The sequence below is a fragment of the Natrix helvetica genome, assembly GCF_964273705.1.
Source record: "Natrix helvetica genome assembly, chromosome: 6".
Lineage (NCBI taxonomy): Eukaryota > Metazoa > Chordata > Lepidosauria > Squamata > Natricidae > Natrix > Natrix helvetica.
The window spans coordinates 3068949-3088279 of record NC_138553.1 but is presented as its reverse complement, the minus strand read 5'-3'; the positions used below and the strand labels follow the sequence as shown (position 1 = coordinate 3088279).

General features: G+C 46.8%; 2 protein-coding genes across 2 annotated transcripts; one reads left to right on the top strand and one right to left on the bottom strand.

The window, feature by feature from the left end:
* The first annotated feature begins 1125 nt into the window (after positions 1-1125).
* LOC309394450 (tubulin alpha-4A chain-like) lies at positions 1126-6973 on the top strand. Its single transcript, XM_081957620.1, has 4 exons — positions 1126-1248; positions 2530-2752; positions 4010-4158; positions 5812-6973. Exons 1-4 carry the CDS (start codon positions 1246-1248, stop codon positions 6784-6786), a joined length of 1350 nt encoding a protein of 449 aa, XP_081813746.1. The 5' UTR covers positions 1126-1245; the 3' UTR covers positions 6787-6973.
* Positions 6974-9211: 2238 nt separating this feature from the next.
* Positions 9212-18868, bottom strand: TSGA13 (testis specific 13; the record flags this gene model as incomplete). The annotated part of the gene is made up of 5 exons (XM_081958690.1): positions 18785-18868; positions 13330-13536; positions 12118-12233; positions 11270-11379; positions 9212-9402 (listed from the first exon to the last, which is right to left on the bottom strand). The coding sequence occupies exons 1-5, from the start codon at positions 18839-18841 to the stop codon at positions 9212-9214; spliced, it is 681 nt and encodes a 226-aa protein (XP_081814816.1). The 5' UTR covers positions 18842-18868.
* Between the last annotated feature and the right edge of the window lie 463 nt (positions 18869-19331).

The following is a 19331-nucleotide window of genomic DNA, read 5'->3' as shown; positions in this document are numbered from 1 at the left end:
CAGCTGACAACATAAGGAGTTCTTGATGCGCTCTTGAAGTTGGTGGTTTCTTTGCAGACCTCTCATTACCAAACTAGGAAACATCATCAGTGCTAGAAGGGAGTGGGGTGTGTGAGAGTATTATTATTATTATTATTATTATTATTATTATTATTATTATTATTATTATTATTATTATTATTATTATTATTATTATTATTATACAATCCAATCCAATACAATGCAATACAATACAATACAATAGTAGAGTTGGAAGGGACCTTGGAGGTCTTCTAGTCCAACCCCCTGCCTAGGCAGGAAACCCTACACCACTTCACACAAAGGGCTATCCAACATCTTCATAAAGACTTCCAGTGTTGGAGCATTCACAACCTCTGGAGGCAACTTTTGTTCCACTGATTAATTGTTCTAACTGTCAGGAAATTTCTCCTCAGTTGAAAGTTGCTTCTCTCCTTGGTTAGTTTCCACCCATTGCTTCTTGTTCTACCCTCAGGTGCCTTGGAGAATAGCTTGACTCCCTCTTCTTTGTGGCAACCCCTGAGATATTGGAACACTGCTATCATGTCTCCCCATTATTATTATTATTATTATTATTATTATTATTATTATTATTATTATTATTATTATTATTATTATTATTATTATATACTTTATTCATTAAACATGAAACTCAGCAAACTGAACATTCAAAAATGCATTACTACTACTACTACTACTACTACTACTACTAATTATTATTATTATTATTATTATTATTATTATTATTATTATTATTATTATTATTATTATTATTATTTCCTTGGTGCTCTCTGAGCTTGGTGGTTTGCAGCCATGGAGCCTTGCAGACCTCTCATTACCAAACTAGGGAACATCATCAGTACTAACTAACTAACAACACAACAATTAAACAATTTTTAAAAAACCAACATTAGCAAGATTTTTAAAAAACCACACAAAGGCATTTTTTTACAAAAAAGATAGCAGGGTTCCCACATCCCAGGGACACGTGGACACTCCCCCCCCCAATTCCCAACCCCTGTAAGCCAGATGTTATCGGTGGGGTCACTGCAGCCAAACACTTCTTGAAAAAGCAGAGCTGCGTTTTGTAAATTGGCGCCTCTTTACAGCTGCGTCTGTTTCCCCTCCTCTTATAAAAGTCCTTGTAGAAAGCAGCGCCTTAATCAGGGAGTTCTTACACCCAGGGGGAAAAAAGGAAGGAGGCAGGAGGAAGTGTGTTTTCTCACAATGGTAGGTAATTTCAGAAGACATGATTTTCGAATGAACTAAGGGGAAAGAAGGTTTATGCTGGGGATTGGCATAAATTTGCCAGTGAAAATAAGGAGGACGAAGGCGGTTCTGTTTGTTGCCTTGAACCCCTTATCAAGTAATAAAGGTGGGATAAAAATTAATAAATAAGGACTAACCAAGGGCAAAAGAATATTTTAATTTTAGCATTGCTGGCTGGGGGGCTCCTAACAGGTCATAGAGAATAGAATAGAATAGAATAGAATAGAGTAGAGTAGAATAGAATAGAATAGAATAACAGAGTTGGAAGGGACCTTGAAGGTCTTCTAGTCCAACCCCCTGCTCGGGCAGGAGACTCTAACCCATTTCTGAGAAATGGTTGTCCAATCTCTTCTAAAAAAACTTCCAGTGATGGAGAAGGAAGGAGGGAGGGAAGGAGGGAGGCAAGGAGGGAGGGAGGAAGGAAGGAAGGAGAATAGCAGAATAACAGAGTTGGAAGGGACCTTGGAGGTCTTCTAGTCCAACCCCCTTGCTCAAGCATAAAACCCTATACCGTTTTGGATAATTGGCTTTCCAGTCTCTTCTTGAAAACCTCCAGTGATTAAGTAAATCCTTGTAGCTGTAACACCTGTGTCCCTATCGAAGTTTTTCAACCTTGCAACTTTAAGATGGGTGGACTTCAACTCCCAGCATTCCCCAGGCAACTCAGCAATTTTTAAATTTGTGTGATCATCAGCTAGCTTACTACTGGCTGGGGAATTCTGGGAATTGATGTCCATATATCCTAAAGTGTGTTGGCTGGGGAATGCTGGGAGTTGAAGTCATCCCATCTTAAAACATGGCTGACTGAGGAATTCTGGGAGTTGAATTCCACCTACCTTAAAGTTGCTAAGTTTGAGAAACACTTCCTTAGTCTGAAACATCAGAAGAAAGAACAGAAAAAACTAGAAGGAAACAACACGGAAAATTATTAATTTTCCAGTTTCTTTGAGTGTCTCGCCCATCTCTCTCTGGTGACAGCTAATTATTATCAGCTAATAACTATCCAGGTTCATTAAACAGGGGAGGTGCATTTTATGTCCGTTCCTTATGGACGGGATCTCCAACCTTGGCAGCTTGAAGATGGGTGGACTTCAACTCCCAGAATTCCCCAGGTATCTCGAGAACTTGAAGACTGGAGAATTCTGGGACTTGAAGTCCTCATGTCTTCATGCTGCCAAGGTTGGGGACCCCTGCCTGATGGGATCTGTGGTGTCACGCTGTCCGTCTGTCTCTGTCTTCCAGAGGGAGTGTCTATCCATCCATGTCGGTCAGGCCGGAGTCCAAATGGGGAACGGATGCTGGGAGCTGTATTGCCTGGAACACGGTGTTCAGCCGGATGGGACTATCCTGAAAACGGACAGGCTGAGCCAAGCCAATGATTCCTTTCAGACGTTTTTTTGCCAAACGGGGGCCGGGAAACATGTCCCCCGAGCTGTGTTTATAGATCTGGAATCATCAGTCATCGGTACTGGCTGGGTGATAGGCAGGAAGGGTGGGTGGAAGGATTGATGGCAGGAAAGAAGGAAGGAAGGAAGGAAGGAAGGAAGGAAGGAAGGAGGGAGGGAGGAGGGAGGGAGGGAGGGAGGAAGAATTGATGGCAGGATGGATGGATGGATGGATGGATGGATGGAGGAAGGAAGGAAGGAGGGAGAGAGGGATGGAAGGAAGGAAGAAAAGAAGGAAGGGAGGGAGGTGGATGGATAGATGGAAGAAGGAAGGATGGATGGATGGATGGATGGATGGATGGAAGGAAGGAAGGAAGGATGGATGGATGGATGGAAGGATTGATGGCAGGAAGGAAAGAAGGAAAGGAAGGAAGGGGGAGGAAGCAAGGAAGCAAGGAAGGAAGGATGGAGGGAGGGAGGGAGGGAGGAAGGATGGATGATAAAAGGAAGGAAGGAAGGAAGGATGGATGGATGGATAAAAGGATGGATGGATGGAAGGATTGATGGCAGGAAGGAAGGAAAGGAAAGGAAGGAAAGGGATGGATGGATGGATGGAAGGAAGGAAGGAAGGAAGGATGGATGGATGGATGGAAGGATTGATGGCAGGAAGGAAAGAAGGAAGGAAGGAAGGAAGGAGGGAGGGATGGAGGGAGGGAGGGAGGAAGGAAGGAAAGGAAAGCAAGGTAAGGGATGGATGGATGGAAGGATTGATGGCAGGAAGGAATGAAGGAAAAAAGGAAAGGAAGGAAAGAAGGAAGGAAGGAAAGGGGGGGAGGGAGGGAGGGAGGGAGGGAGGATCAGTTGCCAAGTGTTTGAATTTAGATCCCGAGACCTCGGGGAAACTGCAACGGTTGTAATAATTGTAAAAAATGGCTCTCAGTCACATTTTTCAGTGCCGTTGTAACTTTCAACGGTCGCTAAATGAACGGTTCTAAGTCGAGGACTGCCAGTGCAGTCATGCAAAGCCAGAACGAACACTTCAAGGGTGGGTTGTGTGCAGCCGTCTCCCATCTCAGCCATTTGACCTTGAAGCAGCATCTCAGGCAAATACAGGGAACTTTTCCTTTCCCTCAAATCCTCCCCCCTCCCAACTAATCCTCCGCCCCCCCCTCCTCCTCCTGGCGTTCATGGCAGACGGGCACCGAGCGATAGCAGAGTACAAGTGTGGGTTGGCAGCTGATCATTGCGGTATGGTGTGTGGCATGTGACGTATCTGGGTGGTTTGCTCTCGAGAACTGGCTTGGCATTGTTAATCTCCTCTATCCCTTTCTCTACAGACGAAATCCGCTGTGGTCCCTTCCGCTCGCTCTTTCACCCGGAGCAGCTGATCAGCGGGAAAGAAGACGCCGCCAACAATTACGCCCGAGGCCACTACACCGTTGGAAAAGAAATCATCGACCAAGTACTGGATAGGATTCGCAAAATGGTGAGTAGCACGCCGCCTCCCTCGCTGCCTCCAGGTAGATGGCGCTTAAGTAGGACCTCGCACCACCATCTCTGACCTACTGATCTGTGATGGACTCCAAGCTTTCCGCTAACCAGTTCCTCCTGGTTTTGCATCCTTACCACAATCTCTGGTCCTGTCCTAAAGGGCTTCTGTGGCAGCCTGGTGGCCACCGGCCCCTCCAAAAGCTGAATCAGAGGAGAAGGAGAAGGCGTGGGAGTCAAGTCAACATCAAGGCAACCTGGGAGCTCCAAGGGGGAGGAGGGAATGGAGCTGGCAGAGAGAGAGAGAGAGAGAGAGGCAGAGGTGGAGTCTGGGCTGTCAATCAGCCCTCTGATGGAGAGTAAAAAGCCCTCAGGTCTGGAGGTGGCTGAGGAGGAAGAGGAGGAACAGCTGTGTCCAGTGCCTGAGGCGCAGATGCACAGAAGGCAGAGGAGAGGAGAGCAGTGGAAATCTATGGGCCGGTCCTTGGGACGGAAGAGCCAACGCTGCTAGCTAAGCCCCACCCTAGCTCTGGGGATCAAAGGCAGGGGGCGGAGATGAATAGATGTAGCAGACAACTATTCCTCTCCCTGCCGGATGGACTTGAAAGTGCTCCTAATAAAGGGGGGGAGAGAGAGAGAGAATGATAGATGATCGATAGATGATAGATAGATAGATAGATAGATAGATAGATAGATAGAGAGAGAGAGAGAGACAGACAGACAGACAGACAGACAGACAGACAGACAGACAAGATGGATGGGTGGGTGGGTGGGTGGGTGGATAGATAGATGGATGGATGGATGGATGGATGGATGGATGGATGGATGGATAGACAGACAGACAGACAAGATGGATGGATGGGTGGATAGATGATGGATGGATGGATGGATAGATAGATGGATAGACAGATAGACAGATAGACAGATAGACAGATAGATAGACAGATAGACAAGATGGATGGGTGGGTGGGTGGATAGATGATGGATGGATGGATGGATGGATGGATGGATGGATAGATAGATAGATAGACAGACAGACAAGCTGGATGGATGGGTGGATAGATGATGGATGGATGGATGGATAGATAGATAGATGGATGGACAGACAGACAGACAGACAGACAGACAGACAGATAGACAGATAGATAGAGGATGGATGCATGGATGCATGGATAGATGATATAGATAGATCCAGCTAAATAGATGGATACGGATAGAAAGAGAGAGATAGTGATAGAGAGATAGAGAGATGATGGATGGATGGGTGGATGGATGGATGGATGGATAGATGATGGATGGATGGATAGACAGACAGACAGACAGACAGACAGACAGACAGGATGGATGGATGGATGGATGGATGGGTAGATGATATAGATAGATACAGATAAATAGATAGATGCGGATAGATAAACCGCTTCAGACCAGTTTGTGCCAACTGGTAGCTCTGAAGATCAGCTGGGAGCGAAGCACCTGCTCAGCGAACCGGTTATTAAACCCGTAGTACTGGTATCCCACCCCTGGCCGGGTGAGAAGAGCTTCTCCCACGGATGTGTCCCACCCCCACCCACCCCTTGTGCTCCACAGCGCATCTCAAATGCTTCATGCCCAAATCCTCCCAGGAGCTCAAACGAGGGTTCTTCTCTTCCAGGCCGAGCAATGCAGAGGCCTCCAAGGTTTTCTGATCTTCCACAGCTTTGGAGGCGGCACCGGTTCAGGATTCACATCCCTCCTGATGGAACAACTTTCGGTACACTTTGGGAAGAAAGCGAAGCTTGAGTTCTCGGTGTATCCTGCGCCGCGGATCTCGACGGCGGTGGTGGAGCCCTACAACTCCATCCTGACCACTCACACCACCCTGGAGCACTCGGACTGCTCCTTCATGGTGGACAACGAAGCCATCTACGACATTTGCACCCGCAACCTCAACATCGAGTATCCGACCTACACCAATCTCAACCGGCTGATCGGGCAGATCGTCTCCTCCGTCACCGCTTCGCTGAGGTTCGACGGGGCCCTGAATGTGGATCTCACTGAATTCCAGACCAACCTGGTGCCGTACCCCCGCATCCACTTCCCCTTGACCACCTACGCCCCCATCATCTCAGCCGAGAAAGCCTACCACGAGCAGCTCTCGGTGCCGGAGATCACCAACGCCTGCTTTGAGTTCTCCAACCAGATGGTGAAGTGCGACCCGCGGCGGGGCAAGTACATGGCGTGTTGCCTCTTGTACCGGGGAGATGTGGTGCCGAAGGATGTCAACGCGGCCATCGCGGCGATCAAAACCCGGCGGTCCATCCAGTTTGTCGACTGGTGCCCGACCGGCTTCAAAGTGGGCATCAACTACCAGCCGCCCACCGTGGTGCCCGGGGGAGACCTGGCTAAGGTGCAGAGGGCCGTCTGCATGCTCAGCAACACCACGGCGATTGCGGAGGCCTGGGCCCGGCTGAACCACAAGTTCGACCTCATGTACACCAAGCGGGCTTTCGTCCACTGGTACATGGGCGAGGGCATGGAGGAAGGGGAGTTCGCGGAAGCCCGAGAAGACCTGGCGGCATTGGAGAAGGATTACGAAGAAGTGGGAGAAGTTTATGGATCCGACGCTGAAGACGATCATGAATATTGACCCTCCAGGAAAAAGCAATCACCTTTCTTTTTGATGATGGTTTGGCTTCCGCACAAGAGGATCCTGGCTTCTTCAGCCTAACCTGACAAGGCAGGGGGTCAACCAGGCAACGTTGGGCATCCTGGTTTGCGAGGAACGTGGTTTGTTCCATTCCTTTCTGAGCACCTAATAAAGTCAATTTTGCCAATCGGTGTCTTAGGATGTCTTCCGGGGGCTTGTTTGTCGATGTAGAGGTAACGCTTGACTTGCGAACGGTTAATTTTAGTGACCGTTCAAAGTTATAAAACAGAGATCTTCATACTTGGCCACTTTAAGACGTGTGGACTTCAACTCCCAGAATTCTCCAGATTGGCCACTTTAAGACGTGTGGACTTCAACTCCCAGAATTCTCTAGCTGGAGAATTCTGGGTGTTGAAGTCCACACGTCTTAAAGTGGCCAAGTTTGGGGACCCCTGTTATAAAAGCATTGGAAAAAGTGACTTATGAGTTTTAAACGTTTACGACCGTTGCAGCCTTCCCGTGGCCACCTAATCAAAATTCAGAAGTCACCCAGCTGGCTTTCAAGTCTAAGGCGGGACTAGAACTCACCGTCTCCTGGTGATTGGCCCAAAGTCACCCAGGTGGTTTTCATGACTCAGGCAGGACTAGAACTCGCCGTCTCCCACTGATTTGGCCAAAGTCTCCCATTCAGTGCTCTGCCTAAGGCAGGACTAGAACTCACCGTCTCCTGGTGATTGGCCCAAAGTCACCCAGTCAGTTTTCACGCCTATGGTGGGACTAGAACTCACTGCCTCCTGGTGATTGGTCCAAAGTCGAAAGTTGTTGTTCTCCTATTCTTTGTCTGAGTTGTAGTCCCTTGGTTGAGGAAATGTTTCCTGCTTATTGTTGGTAAACAACAACCTAATCCAGGAACCACCAAGGCTACTCCAACCAAACTTAACAGAGCAACCCACTGGTTGGTATATACACTGAGAGCAAATGCCACTCCCTTCTAGCACTGATGGTATTCCCTAGTTGGATCACGAAATGTCCCAAGAAAGTCACCAAGCTCAGAGCCCACCAAGGATTCAGTCCTCCTCCTCCGCTCCTCTCCTCCTCCCCTCTGCAAACCCAACTCCCTTCAGCACTGATGACATTACCTAGTTGGGTCATGAAACATCTGCAAGAAGCAACCAAGCTCAGAGAGCACCAAAGACTTAGTTCTCCTCCTCCTCCTCCTCCTCCTCCTCTCCTCTCCTTCTCCCCTCCACAAACCCCACTCCCTAAACCCCACTACCTTCAGGACTGATGATATTACCTAGTTGGGTCATGAAATGTCTGCAACAAAACCACCAGATTCAGAGACCACCAAGGACTCCACAGTTCTCCCCCTCCTCTTCCTCCTTTCTCCTCCTCCCCTCCACCAACTCCACTCCCTTGAGCATTGATGATATCACCTAGTTGGGTCATGAAACAAAAAATCTCCCTGGTCACAAATGCAGGACAATTTCTCTACTTGGCGGTTAAGCTGCCAGCAAAGTTCAAGCAAACTCCACCAGAACAGAATCAAAATCTGGAGCACAAATAACTTTTTCCCAGAATCCCCGTTCCCTTGAAATATCGTGCTCATTTTCTTCTGCTACAGAGGTGGGGAGCGATGGCGCCTTTAAGACTTGTGGACTTCAATTCCCAGAATTCCTCAGCCAAAGAGGCTGGCTCGGGAATTCTGGGAGTTGAAGTCCACAAATTGTTAAAGGGCCACTGTTCCCCACCTCTGTCCCAAGAGACCACCAATCATCAATATCTTTGGTAGGAACTGAGGTCTCCACTTCACTGTTGTGGCCAGTGGAGCTGGCAGTAAATTCGGACAGTGAGGAGGTTGGGGAGGAAGCTGGGCCAGTCCTGGAGTTGAGGAAGGCTCTGATGAGGGCTCTGTGTCGGAAGGAGAGAGGGGGCCAGGACCATATGCCAGTTCTCAGCTGCCTTCAGACATCAGTGAGGCAGAAGAACAGCTGGAGCCTGTTCCCAGTGTGCGCATGCGCAGAGTTGCCAGACGAAAGGAATGGCTAAAGAACAGGGGTCGACTTGGGAGTAAAGCCACAGGTGGACGATGAATGGCCCCTCCAAGAGGGAATAAAAGAGGAGCAAAGGGGGAGTGGAGTTTGCAGGAGACCATTAGTTCGCTTCATTGGTTCGTGACTCTCCGAGACTCCTTGCCAAGTTTTGCAGATGTCAGCCTGGCAGCTCTCCAAGCCAGAGAAGGTCTGTGACCGTAAATCCTCCTTTGAAAGACTTTGCCGGATGTGAATGAGCAGAATTCACTATAAATTAATAAAAGGGGTTTTTATCGGGACCAGGAGTTTCCTTCAGGCTCTCGGGAAGCCTCGGTCAGAACAATCACAGAGAAACCCACCCTGCAGAAGGCAGCCAGTCAGCTAAGATTTGACTAGGGGGAATTTAATACCACTGAGTTATTTACAATCCAGAGGGGGGCCTTCCCGTGTCTAAAGCCGTCTTCTCCGGGGACAATAAAGGTGGGCTTCATTTCAGTCAGGCAGGAAAGGGTCAGGGGCTCCCACTGAATCTTCGTCGCAGGCCACCCCTGGATGCTTGGAAGGGGCTGATTTTTCAAGTCATCTGCAAAGAAAAACAGGACAGTGACTATGCTACCTCTGTTTGCAGGTAGTCCTCGACGTACGACCGCAACCGAGCCCAGAATGTGTGGTGCTAAGTGAGAAATGTGTCAAGTGAGTCGTTTCCCCCCACCCCAATTGGCTTTCCTCGCCACGTGTGCTAAGTGGGTCACGGCGGTTCTTAAATTTAGTCACCCGGTTGTTAAGTGAAGCTGGGAGCGTTGTGGTGGCCTAGTGGTGAAGCTAATCGCCTCCCGTTCGGAAGGTTGAGAGCTCAATCCTAGATAGCAGCAGATATTTCTTTCTCTCCGGGCACAAAGGGAAAAAAAATCTGCTGTGAACTCCACGTGGCGTCAGGAAGGGCATCTGGCCAGTAAATGCTCTGCTCCATCCAGTCGCCCTGACTCTACCCTGGATAACTTTAGGCGGGGGTGTCAAGTTCAATTTCATTGAGGGCCGCATCAGGGTTGTGTTTGACCTTGGGGAGGGGGTGTCATGGCTCGGGTAGGCGTGGCCACCTCGACGTCACTCATCGAGGCTCCGTTTTCAGCCTCAGCGGCCTCCTGCATCAGCCCACAGGCCAGATCTAAGCACCCTGTGGGCTGGATGCGTTTGGTACCCCTGACTTAAGGGCTGAGAGTCGTAAAAGGGGAGTTTGTTAAATGAATGAAGTTTCTGGTCAGAAGGTCGCCAAAGGGGATCACTGCAACCGTCATAAATACGAGTCGTTTGCCAAGCATCTGAATTTCGATTGCGGCTTAAACTAGCCAAACTGGAGAATTCTGGGAGTTGAAGTCCACACGGCTTAAACTTCGAATTTCGAAGGTCTGAGTTTGAAAAACGGTTTATGTCACTTTTTTTCAGTGCCGTCGTAACGTCAGTCACTAAATGAACTGTTGTAAGTCGAGGACAATTAATCAGTGGAACAGAAGTTGCCTCCAGAAGTTGTGAATGCCCCAACACTGGAAGTCTTTAAGAAGATGCTGGATAGCCATTTGTCTGAAACGGTGTAGGGTTTCCTGCCTAGGCAGGGGGTTGGACTAGAAGACCTCCAAGGTCCCTTCCAACTCTATTCTATGTATTTATCTATCTACTGTATCTATCTATCTATCTATCTATCTATCTATCTATCTATCTATCTATCTATCTATCTATCTATCTATCTATCTATCTATCTATCTTAATTAATCAGTGGAACAGAAGTTGCCTCCAGAAGTTGTGAATGCCCCAACACTGGAAGTCTTTAAGAAGATGTTGGATAGCCATTTGTCTGAAGAGGTGTAGGGTTTCCTGCCTAGGCAGGGGGTTGGACTAGAAGACCTCCAAGGTCCCTTCCAACTCTATTCTATGTATTTATCTATCTACTGTATCTATCTATCATCTATCTATCTATCTATCTATCTATCGATCGTATCTATCTTTAACTATCTATCTATCTATATCTATCTATCTATCATCTATCTATCTATCTATCTATCTATCTATCATCTATCTATCTATCTATCTATCTATCTATCTATCTATCATCTATCATCTATCTATCTAAATTAATCAATCAATCAATCAGTGGAACTCCTTGCCTCCAGAAGTTGTGAATGCCCCAACACTGGAAGTCTTTAAGCAGAGTTTGGATAGCCATTTGTCTGAAACCGTATAGGGTTTCCTGCCTAGGCAGGGGGTTGGACTAGAAGACCTCCAAGGTCCCTTCCAACTCTGCTATTCTATATTGAATGGAACAGAAGTTGCCTTCAGAAGTTGTGGGAGTTTCAGCCTCTTCAAGAAGAGAATGGACTCTATCAGAAATGTTGTAGGGTCTTCTGCTTGGGCTTGGGGGGGGGGGGGGAGGTCCCTTCCGACTCTGTTAATCTTACCTAGCCTAGAATGAAGGTGGAGCTGAGGATACAACCTTTGTAACTTCCTCTCGGCGTAATTTTTGGAAAAACGGGCTTCGCCTTTGAAATCCTTCTTGTTGGTGAACCTGCTGAAAAGACGAGAGGCTTTTTTCTTTTTTCACGCTCAGAAATCTCAATTTGGACCCCAGAATATTCAAGTGGCTAACAAAAGATTTGCTGAAAAGGATTCCAAAATAAAATAATATCTCCGTATCTAAGATTTAGGAAATAAAAACATTTGTGGACAGGAAGCATCGACTTCTTAGGAATAACGATGAGACGGTCGAGAAGAGGAAAGGAAAAATTGCAAAAGGGGATCACGTCACCCCAGGACATTACGACGGTCATAAAAACGAGTCAGTTACCAAGTGTCTGAATTTTGATTACGTGACCCCAGGGATGCTGCAATGGTCGTAAGTGTGAAACGGAGTCCTAAGTCGCTTTTTCTCAGGGCCGTTGTAACTTTGAACAGTCACTAAGCGAACCACGTGTCAGTCTTGATTTGGGCCCTGACATCTCTTAAGTTGCTTTAAAGAGTGGCGGGGTGACCTAGAGTTCTCACCTCACAATCAAGAAGCTGTGAGTTCGATCCTAAGTAGAGGCAGATATTCCTCTCTCTGGGCACAATGAGAATGTATCTGCCGAACAAAACTCCTCATTGGCGACAGGGAAGGGCATCTGGCCATTCAAACACCCTGCTAGCTCCATTCAGTTGCCCTGTCTCCACCCCGCAAGGGATTATGGGGTTGTTAAAAGACAATGATGATCTCTTAAGTTGCTTTAATTGGAAAGAAAAACCATAATGCACAGCCTGTAAGATTTGGTACCTTAATTGCGTGGGGATTTTCAGCTTTTTGGTCTCCATCCCGGGGGGTTCCTTGGATGAGACCCTCACTGGGGGTAAGCAGCGGGGGGTTTGATCCCGGAAGCTCTGCGGGAAAGACTGGGTAAGAAAGGAAGAGAGTCAGTACCCTTGCGAAATTGGGGGGGAGGGGGAGGCGGTAAGTTGGATACAGGCAGTCCTCAACTTACAACCATCACTGAGCCCGGAATTATGGTCATAAGTTGTGGTTAGTTCTTAAGTGGGTCACCAAGTGGCGGTGACCAGTTTTACAACCTTTTCGGTGGGGGTCGTTAAGTGAATCCGATGTCCACGATGGGCAATGTTTAACCAGAAATCTGGAATTAAATGATAGTTTCTGATGAAAAAAAGTTAATAAATTGTGGTCACTTAACCATAGGAGAGCCATACGTGGGATCCAAAAATGGGATCATGTGACCAAGCGGGTGGGTGTTGGAACTTCGAATGTGAGTCTTAAGTAGCTCTGGGGAGCGCTGTCATAACTTTGAATAGTCGGTAAGCGGCCAGTCGTAAGTTGAGGACTACCTGTATCATACCAGGCTGTGCAATAGTCACACACAAACACAGTCGCCCCTAATCATCCCTAGTCCTTCTCTTACAATTCTGTGTAGCTGGCTCTGTAAACCTTGAAACTGTTTTTTGTTCATCCAAGGTTACGATTAAAATGGGGTTGAAGTAGATGACCTCTAAGGTCCCTTCCAGCTCTGTTATTCTGATTAAGTGTGTCTTTGAACCAATCCCCAAGGGATACAACCACCCTCTGGATTCCCTCTATTAAATGGGAGGGGGCTTTCTTTCTCTTTCTTTCTTTCTTCTTTTCTTCCTTCCTTCCTTTCTTTCTCCACCTTTCCCTCCCTTCCTTTCTTCCTTTTCTTTCCTTCCTTCCCCCCTCCCTCCCTCCCCCTTCCTTCCTTCCTTCCTTTTCTTCCTTTTCCTTCCTTCCTTCATTCCTTCCCTCCTTCCTTCCTTCCTTTCCATTCTTTTCCTTCCTTCCTTTATATCTACCTACCTACCTAACTTCCCCTTCCTTCCTTCTTTTCCCTTCTTTTCCTCCCTTCCTTCCTTCCTTCCTTTCCCTTCTTTTACAACTTCTTTCTTTCCTTCCCTCCCTCCTTCCCATCCTATCCATCCATCCATCCATTTTCCTGTTGGGTGGACGCGCAGAGAGTCCACTTACCCTCCTGGCCAAATCCTTGGGAAAGAACTGGAAGGGGGTTGTGAGGTGCTGGCCAGAAATGAGGAGGGGGAAGGGGCTGTTGGTGACGATCAGAGCTGTCTTGTCCTGGTTGAATTCCGAAGACCTCAGCATGATGGAAATTTCTCTCCGGTGCTCCTCCAGGCGCTCTTGGAAATCCACATCGTTCGGAGGGATAAAATACTGGGTCTGCGAAGAGAGAAGGAAACACTGTTTGAGGGTCTCCAAAATCAGGATTTTAGGTTGCTGGGAGGAAGGGAAAAGGCGTTCGAGGTCAAAAAAGTCAAAATGGCACCCCGTGGCGGGAGGACTGAACTCCGCCCCCTTTAGGCCTGAAGGGGGTGGGGCTTGGATCCCCCATTCGTGGCGTCCAGTTTGACTTTTTTGGACTCTCCCCCTGACAGAACCCCCTACAGGTAGTCCTCGACTTACAACGGTTCATTTTGTGGGCGTTCAAAGTTAACAGCTGCAAAAACGGGCTTATGACCGTTTTTCCCACACGACCGTTACAGGTCACGCGATCAAAATACAGACTCTTATGATGGTCGGCGTGTCCGGGGGTGGTGGTGGGGTTTGTCACCTGAGCCCCTTTGGCCAGCTTTTGACCAGCAAAGCTGAGGGAGAAGCCAGTCGTAAGTGTGAAAAACGGTCGTAAGTCCATTTTTCCAGTGCTGTTTCAACTTTCTTTTTTTAAAAAAAAATTTTTTACTAGTACATTTTTCTTTAAAACATTAAAAACTCAATAACTCTCTGAACGACGTCTTTTTCTGGGTACAATTCATTCTAAGTAGAAAAACAACAATCGTAATAGTAATCATAGCATCTATATCAATAATAATCACCTAGTAATAGTACAATGAGCTTATTCATGCTAAACAATTTCCTTTTACCCTTTTTAGTTTCCAGCCTCTCTTTCTGTTAGTTAGCTGTCGGTCAAGCAAGTCCCATGTTGAGAAGTGCTCAGTTTCTTTCTTTTAAGTGTTAATCTATCCATTTTTGCACCTTCTAATATTTTTATAACACTTTCATCTGCAGGCGGTCACTAAATGAGCCATCGTAAATCGAGGACTATCAGTAATGTGCCAAAATGGCCGCTCCGCTTGTGTCCTGGGTCAGAGAAAGCTGTTGCAAGCAAAGTGGGGTGACATGGAAACGCTTGATCCTTTACGCCAGGGGTGTCCAAACTTGGGAACTTTAAAACTTGTGGACTTCAACTCCCAGAATTCCCCAGCCAGCTATGTTGGCTGGGGTATTCTGGGAGTTGAAGTCCACAAGTCTTAAAGTTCCCAAGTTTGGACACTCCTGCTTTCCGCCCTTTTCCTGAAAGTCAACAAGGATAGTTATTCTATATTCTGCCCCCCAAGTTTCCATTTTAATCCTGCTCTGATTCTACCCCATTCCTTAATCTGGGCGTTAAACCTCAGTATCCTATTTCCTTGTCCCCAAAGAGCTTTTTCACAAGGCAGCTGGAGTTTCTTGTGTTTCTTGAAGACGTATGTTAAGCAGGAAACATCGTCTATCTCCAGTCTACAACAAAGTCCTTAAAACGGTTCCAAGAAGCTTCCACACTGTAGGAAGGAAAATCCAATCCGGTTCCGATCCGGGAGGGGAAAAAATACGCTGGGAATAAAATGGAAGCTGGCTACAAGGAAAGAAGCCCTCCGTTTATTTGGTTTTTCAGAAACTTCAGGGACAGCAACATGTTTCTGGGATGGCTGACAAAATAGCTGAGTGGGTGAGTGGATTTTTATACGGTTCTGGGTTTTGATGATTGAGATGCTCCAGGGAGGTTGTGCAATGTAGGAGCCTTGTGTCTTTTGCTATTTTGACGGTGGTGGATAAATCCCATTATGTCCTAAAGGTCCTTTCCTGTCCTTGGAATTTAGGTGGGGGGAATGTAAATTCTTAACCCCATCAGGGTAGAACAAGAAGCAACGGGTGGAAACTAATCAAGGAGAGAAGCAACTTAGAACTGAGGAGAAACTTCCTGACAGTTACAACAATTAATCAGTGGAACAGAAGTTTCCTCCAGAAGTTGTGAATGCCCCAACACTGGAAGTCTTTAAGAAGCTGTTGGATAGCCATTTGTCTGAAAAGGTATAAGGTTTCCTGCCTAGGCAGGGGGTTGGACTAGATGACCTCCAAGGTCCCTTCCAACTCTGCTATTGTATTGTATTGTATCAGCTCTGGCCTTCTGTGGGAGCTGTGGCTGAAGGCGTTTTATGAGTAGGGTAGCCTGGCTTTTTGAATAGGTAAAAATATCCATTTCTCCATTTTTTTTCCTTTTCAGGAAATATAATATTCTGCCTCTTTTAATATTCCCCAAAACATTTCATTCTTTAGGAGGGTGCGGCTTCCCACAACACCCCTTTGCACTACTCAGGTGAGGACACAGCTAAGCCTCCAAGAGGCCTCAACGGCTCTCTAAAAGGAGGCAAATGACCAGCTGTCTGCAAGGAGCATCAATCCTTCCGTTTCCCCACCATCCAGCCAGAACTGAGGAAGCTTCTTAGAGGAGAAGCGAAACTTCTTCAAAAAAAATGGCAAGAAAGTCCAGTTGCCTTTTGAAAAAGCATCTTTGGGACAACCATGACCTGGATGACGGAGAATCTCCATGGACATCCCATTTCCTTGATTTGGAGCAAAACCTGGGCATCTTCTCTCCTCGTGAGTGATTTCCAGCGATCTTCTCTTTTCTCTTGTCTGAAGACTGGGCTGGACCACTTGACCAATCAGTTGCCTGGGCCTTGGCAAAGGCATTGTGAGGTACCACCTCCATGTACCTCAATGTGCACCTCACAAGTGAGAAAGTCTCTTGGATGAGAAGTGAAACATTTTTTTAAAAGCACCCCAAAAGACTAAGGGCGTCCAGTTGCCTTTTGAAGAGCATCCTTGGGACTCCAACGTGCACTAACTCCGTCTAAGCAGAGACGCTGGGGAGAAAGTTTGAGGAACTTCAACCCTACGTGAAGGAGGATCGGGGGGGGGGGGGGAACACAGGCATTATCTAAACTCCTTGGCCATTTAAAGACGGGTGAACTTCAATTCCCAGAATTCTCCAGTTGCCTCAGCAACTTTGAGCCTTCAGCTCCCAGAGTTCCCCACGTATCTCAACACCTTGACGACGGGTAGTGGATGTCAACTCCCAAAATTCTCCACCATTTTAAGATTGGTGGACTTCAACAATTTTTAAGATTGATGGAGTTCAACTCCCAGAATTCCCCAGCTCCATGATGGTGAAGTTGAACCTATGGTACTCAAAGCCACATTTGCTGACATGGCAGCCCTTGGCAGCCCTTAGCTGATTTTCAGCCTTCTGGAGGGCCGGGGAAGATTGTTTTCGCCCTCCCCAGGCTCCGGGCCTAGAGAGGGTGAAAAACAGGTCCAACAGCCCAACCGGAAGTTCCGGTTGGGCCGTTGGGCTGTTTTTCACACTACCCAGGCTTCAGGAAAGGCTCCAGAGCCTGGTGAAGGTGAAAATTCCCCTCCCCCTTGGGGTGGCTCGCACGTGCGCAGGTGGGGCGGTTGTTCACACACAGTTTTGGCACACCTTTCGAAAAAGGTTAGCCATCACTGCCCCAGCTGAATCAACCACTTGAAGACGGATGGACTTCAACTCCCAGAATTCCCCAGCTGAATCAACCACTTACAATACAATACAATAGCAGAGTTGGAAGGGACCTTGGAGGTCTTCTAGTCCAACCCCCTGCCTAGGCAGGAACCCTATACCAGTTTCACACAAATGGCTATGCAACATCTTCTTAAAGACTTCCAGTGTTGGGGCATTCACAACTTCTGGAGGCAACTTCTGTTCCACTGATTGATTAATTTAGATAGATAGACAGACAGGTAGATAGATAGATAGACAGATAGATAGGCAGACAGACAGACAGACAGATATATAGATAGATATAGAGACATAGATACATAGAATAGAATAGAGTTGGAAGGGATCTTGGAGGTCTTCTAGTCCAACCCCCTACCTAGGCAGGAAACCCTATACCGTTTCAGACAAATGACTATCCAACATCTTCTTAAAGACTTCCAGTGTTGGGGCATTCACAACTTCTGGAGGCAACTTCTGTTCCACTGATTAATTGTTCTAACTGTCAGGAAATTTCTCCTCAGTTGTAAGTTGCTTCTCTCCTTGATTAGTTTCCATCTATTGCTTCTTGTCCTGCCCTCAGGTGCTTTGGAGAATAGCTTGACTCCCTCTTCTTTGTGGCAACCCCTGAGATATTGGAAGACTGCTATCATGTCTCCTCTAGTCCTTCTTTCTATTAAACTAGACCTACCCAGTTCCTGCAACCGTTCTTCCTATGTTTTAGTCTCCAGTCCCCTAATCCTCTTTGTTGCTCTTCTCTGCACTCTTTCTAGAGTCTCTACATCTTTTCTACATCGTGGTGACCAAAACTGAATGCCGTATTCCAAGTGTGGCCTTATAAAGTGGTATTAACCCTTCGCGTGATCTTGATTCTCTCCTTCTGTTTATGCAGCCTAGAACTGTGTTGGCTTTTTTGGCAGCTGCTGCACACGGCTGGCTCCTATTTAAATGGTTGTCCACTAGGACTCCAAGATCCCTCTCATAGTTACTACTGTTGAGCAAGGTACCATCTATACTGTACCTGTGCATTTCCTTTTTCTTGCCTAATTGTAGAACCTTACTCTTTTCACCATTGAATTTCATTTTATTAGATATTGCCCAATGTTCAAGTTTGTCAAGATCCTTCTGTATCTTTAGCCTATCTTCTGGAGTGTTGGCTATTCCTGCCAGCTTGGTGTCATCTGCAAATTTGATGAGTTCCCCATTTATTCCCTCATCCAAATCATTGATGAAGATGTTGAAGAGTACTGGGCCTAAAACAGAGCTTTGGGGTACTCCACTGCATACTTCCCTCCATGTAGATGCAGTTCCATTGAGGACTACACTTTGAGTGTGGTTGGTCAGCCAGTTACAAATCCATCTTGAAGACGGATAGACTTCAAATCCCAGAATTTCCCAGCTATTGCAAAAATTTGAAGCCCAGTGGACTTCAACTCCCAGAATTCCCCAGCTGAATCAACCACTTGAAGACGGATGGACTTCAAATCCCAGACTTCCCCAGCTATTGCAACAATTTGAAGTCCAGTGGACTTCAACTCCCAGAATTCCCCAACTGTTGTAACTATTTGAAGACCAGTGGACTTCAACTCCCAGAATTCCCCAGCCAGCTGGGAGTTGAAGTCCTCATATCTTAAAAGTTGCCAATATTGGGAAACACCTGACCTAACCAAAGTTAGATTTTGGAAAGAACATTTTCGGAGCAGTGTTGAACTTCACTCTTGTGAATGACCGGTGCTTTATGAGAATAGCTATTTGCTGGACATGTACTGTACAATGAGACTGATAAACAAAATTTTCCTTCCTTCAGTTTAGAAAAAAAAGATTTTTATTTACCAGATTCGGATGGGGAGAGAAATGCACCTCGTGCGTCAAATAGAAAGTGCTCATCATGCACAGATTTCAACCTGCAAATAAAATAAATATTGTAAACACATTTTTGCCCCGGTTGGCATTAAAATCCATTAAAATCTTACTCCAAGCTGGGAGAAAGACGCAGGAGAAACAAATTGGAGGCAAGCTGTAGTTAGAAAGGAGGTCTCCACTTATTTAGGAATCAGCAATTGGTTCTGGGACAGCTGGCAAAATCACCTGTTGAGCGGATGGGTTATGTAGTTCTAGGGCTTTGGGGTTTAAATGCCCATGTTCGTTCTGAAATGTACTTTAATCTGTGCTTGAGTGTGCCCTTCTGGTACAGGTAGTCCTCAATTTACGATCCGAAACTGAGCCCCAAAGTAGCAAGTGCCTTCCTTCATTTCTTTGCAAGGCCCAGATTTCATCTCAATCAGAACAGAGCTGGAAGGGTCCTTGGAGGTCTTCTAGTCCAACCCGCTGCACAAGCAGGAGACCCTACAGCATTTCAAACAGGTGGTTGTCAGGACTC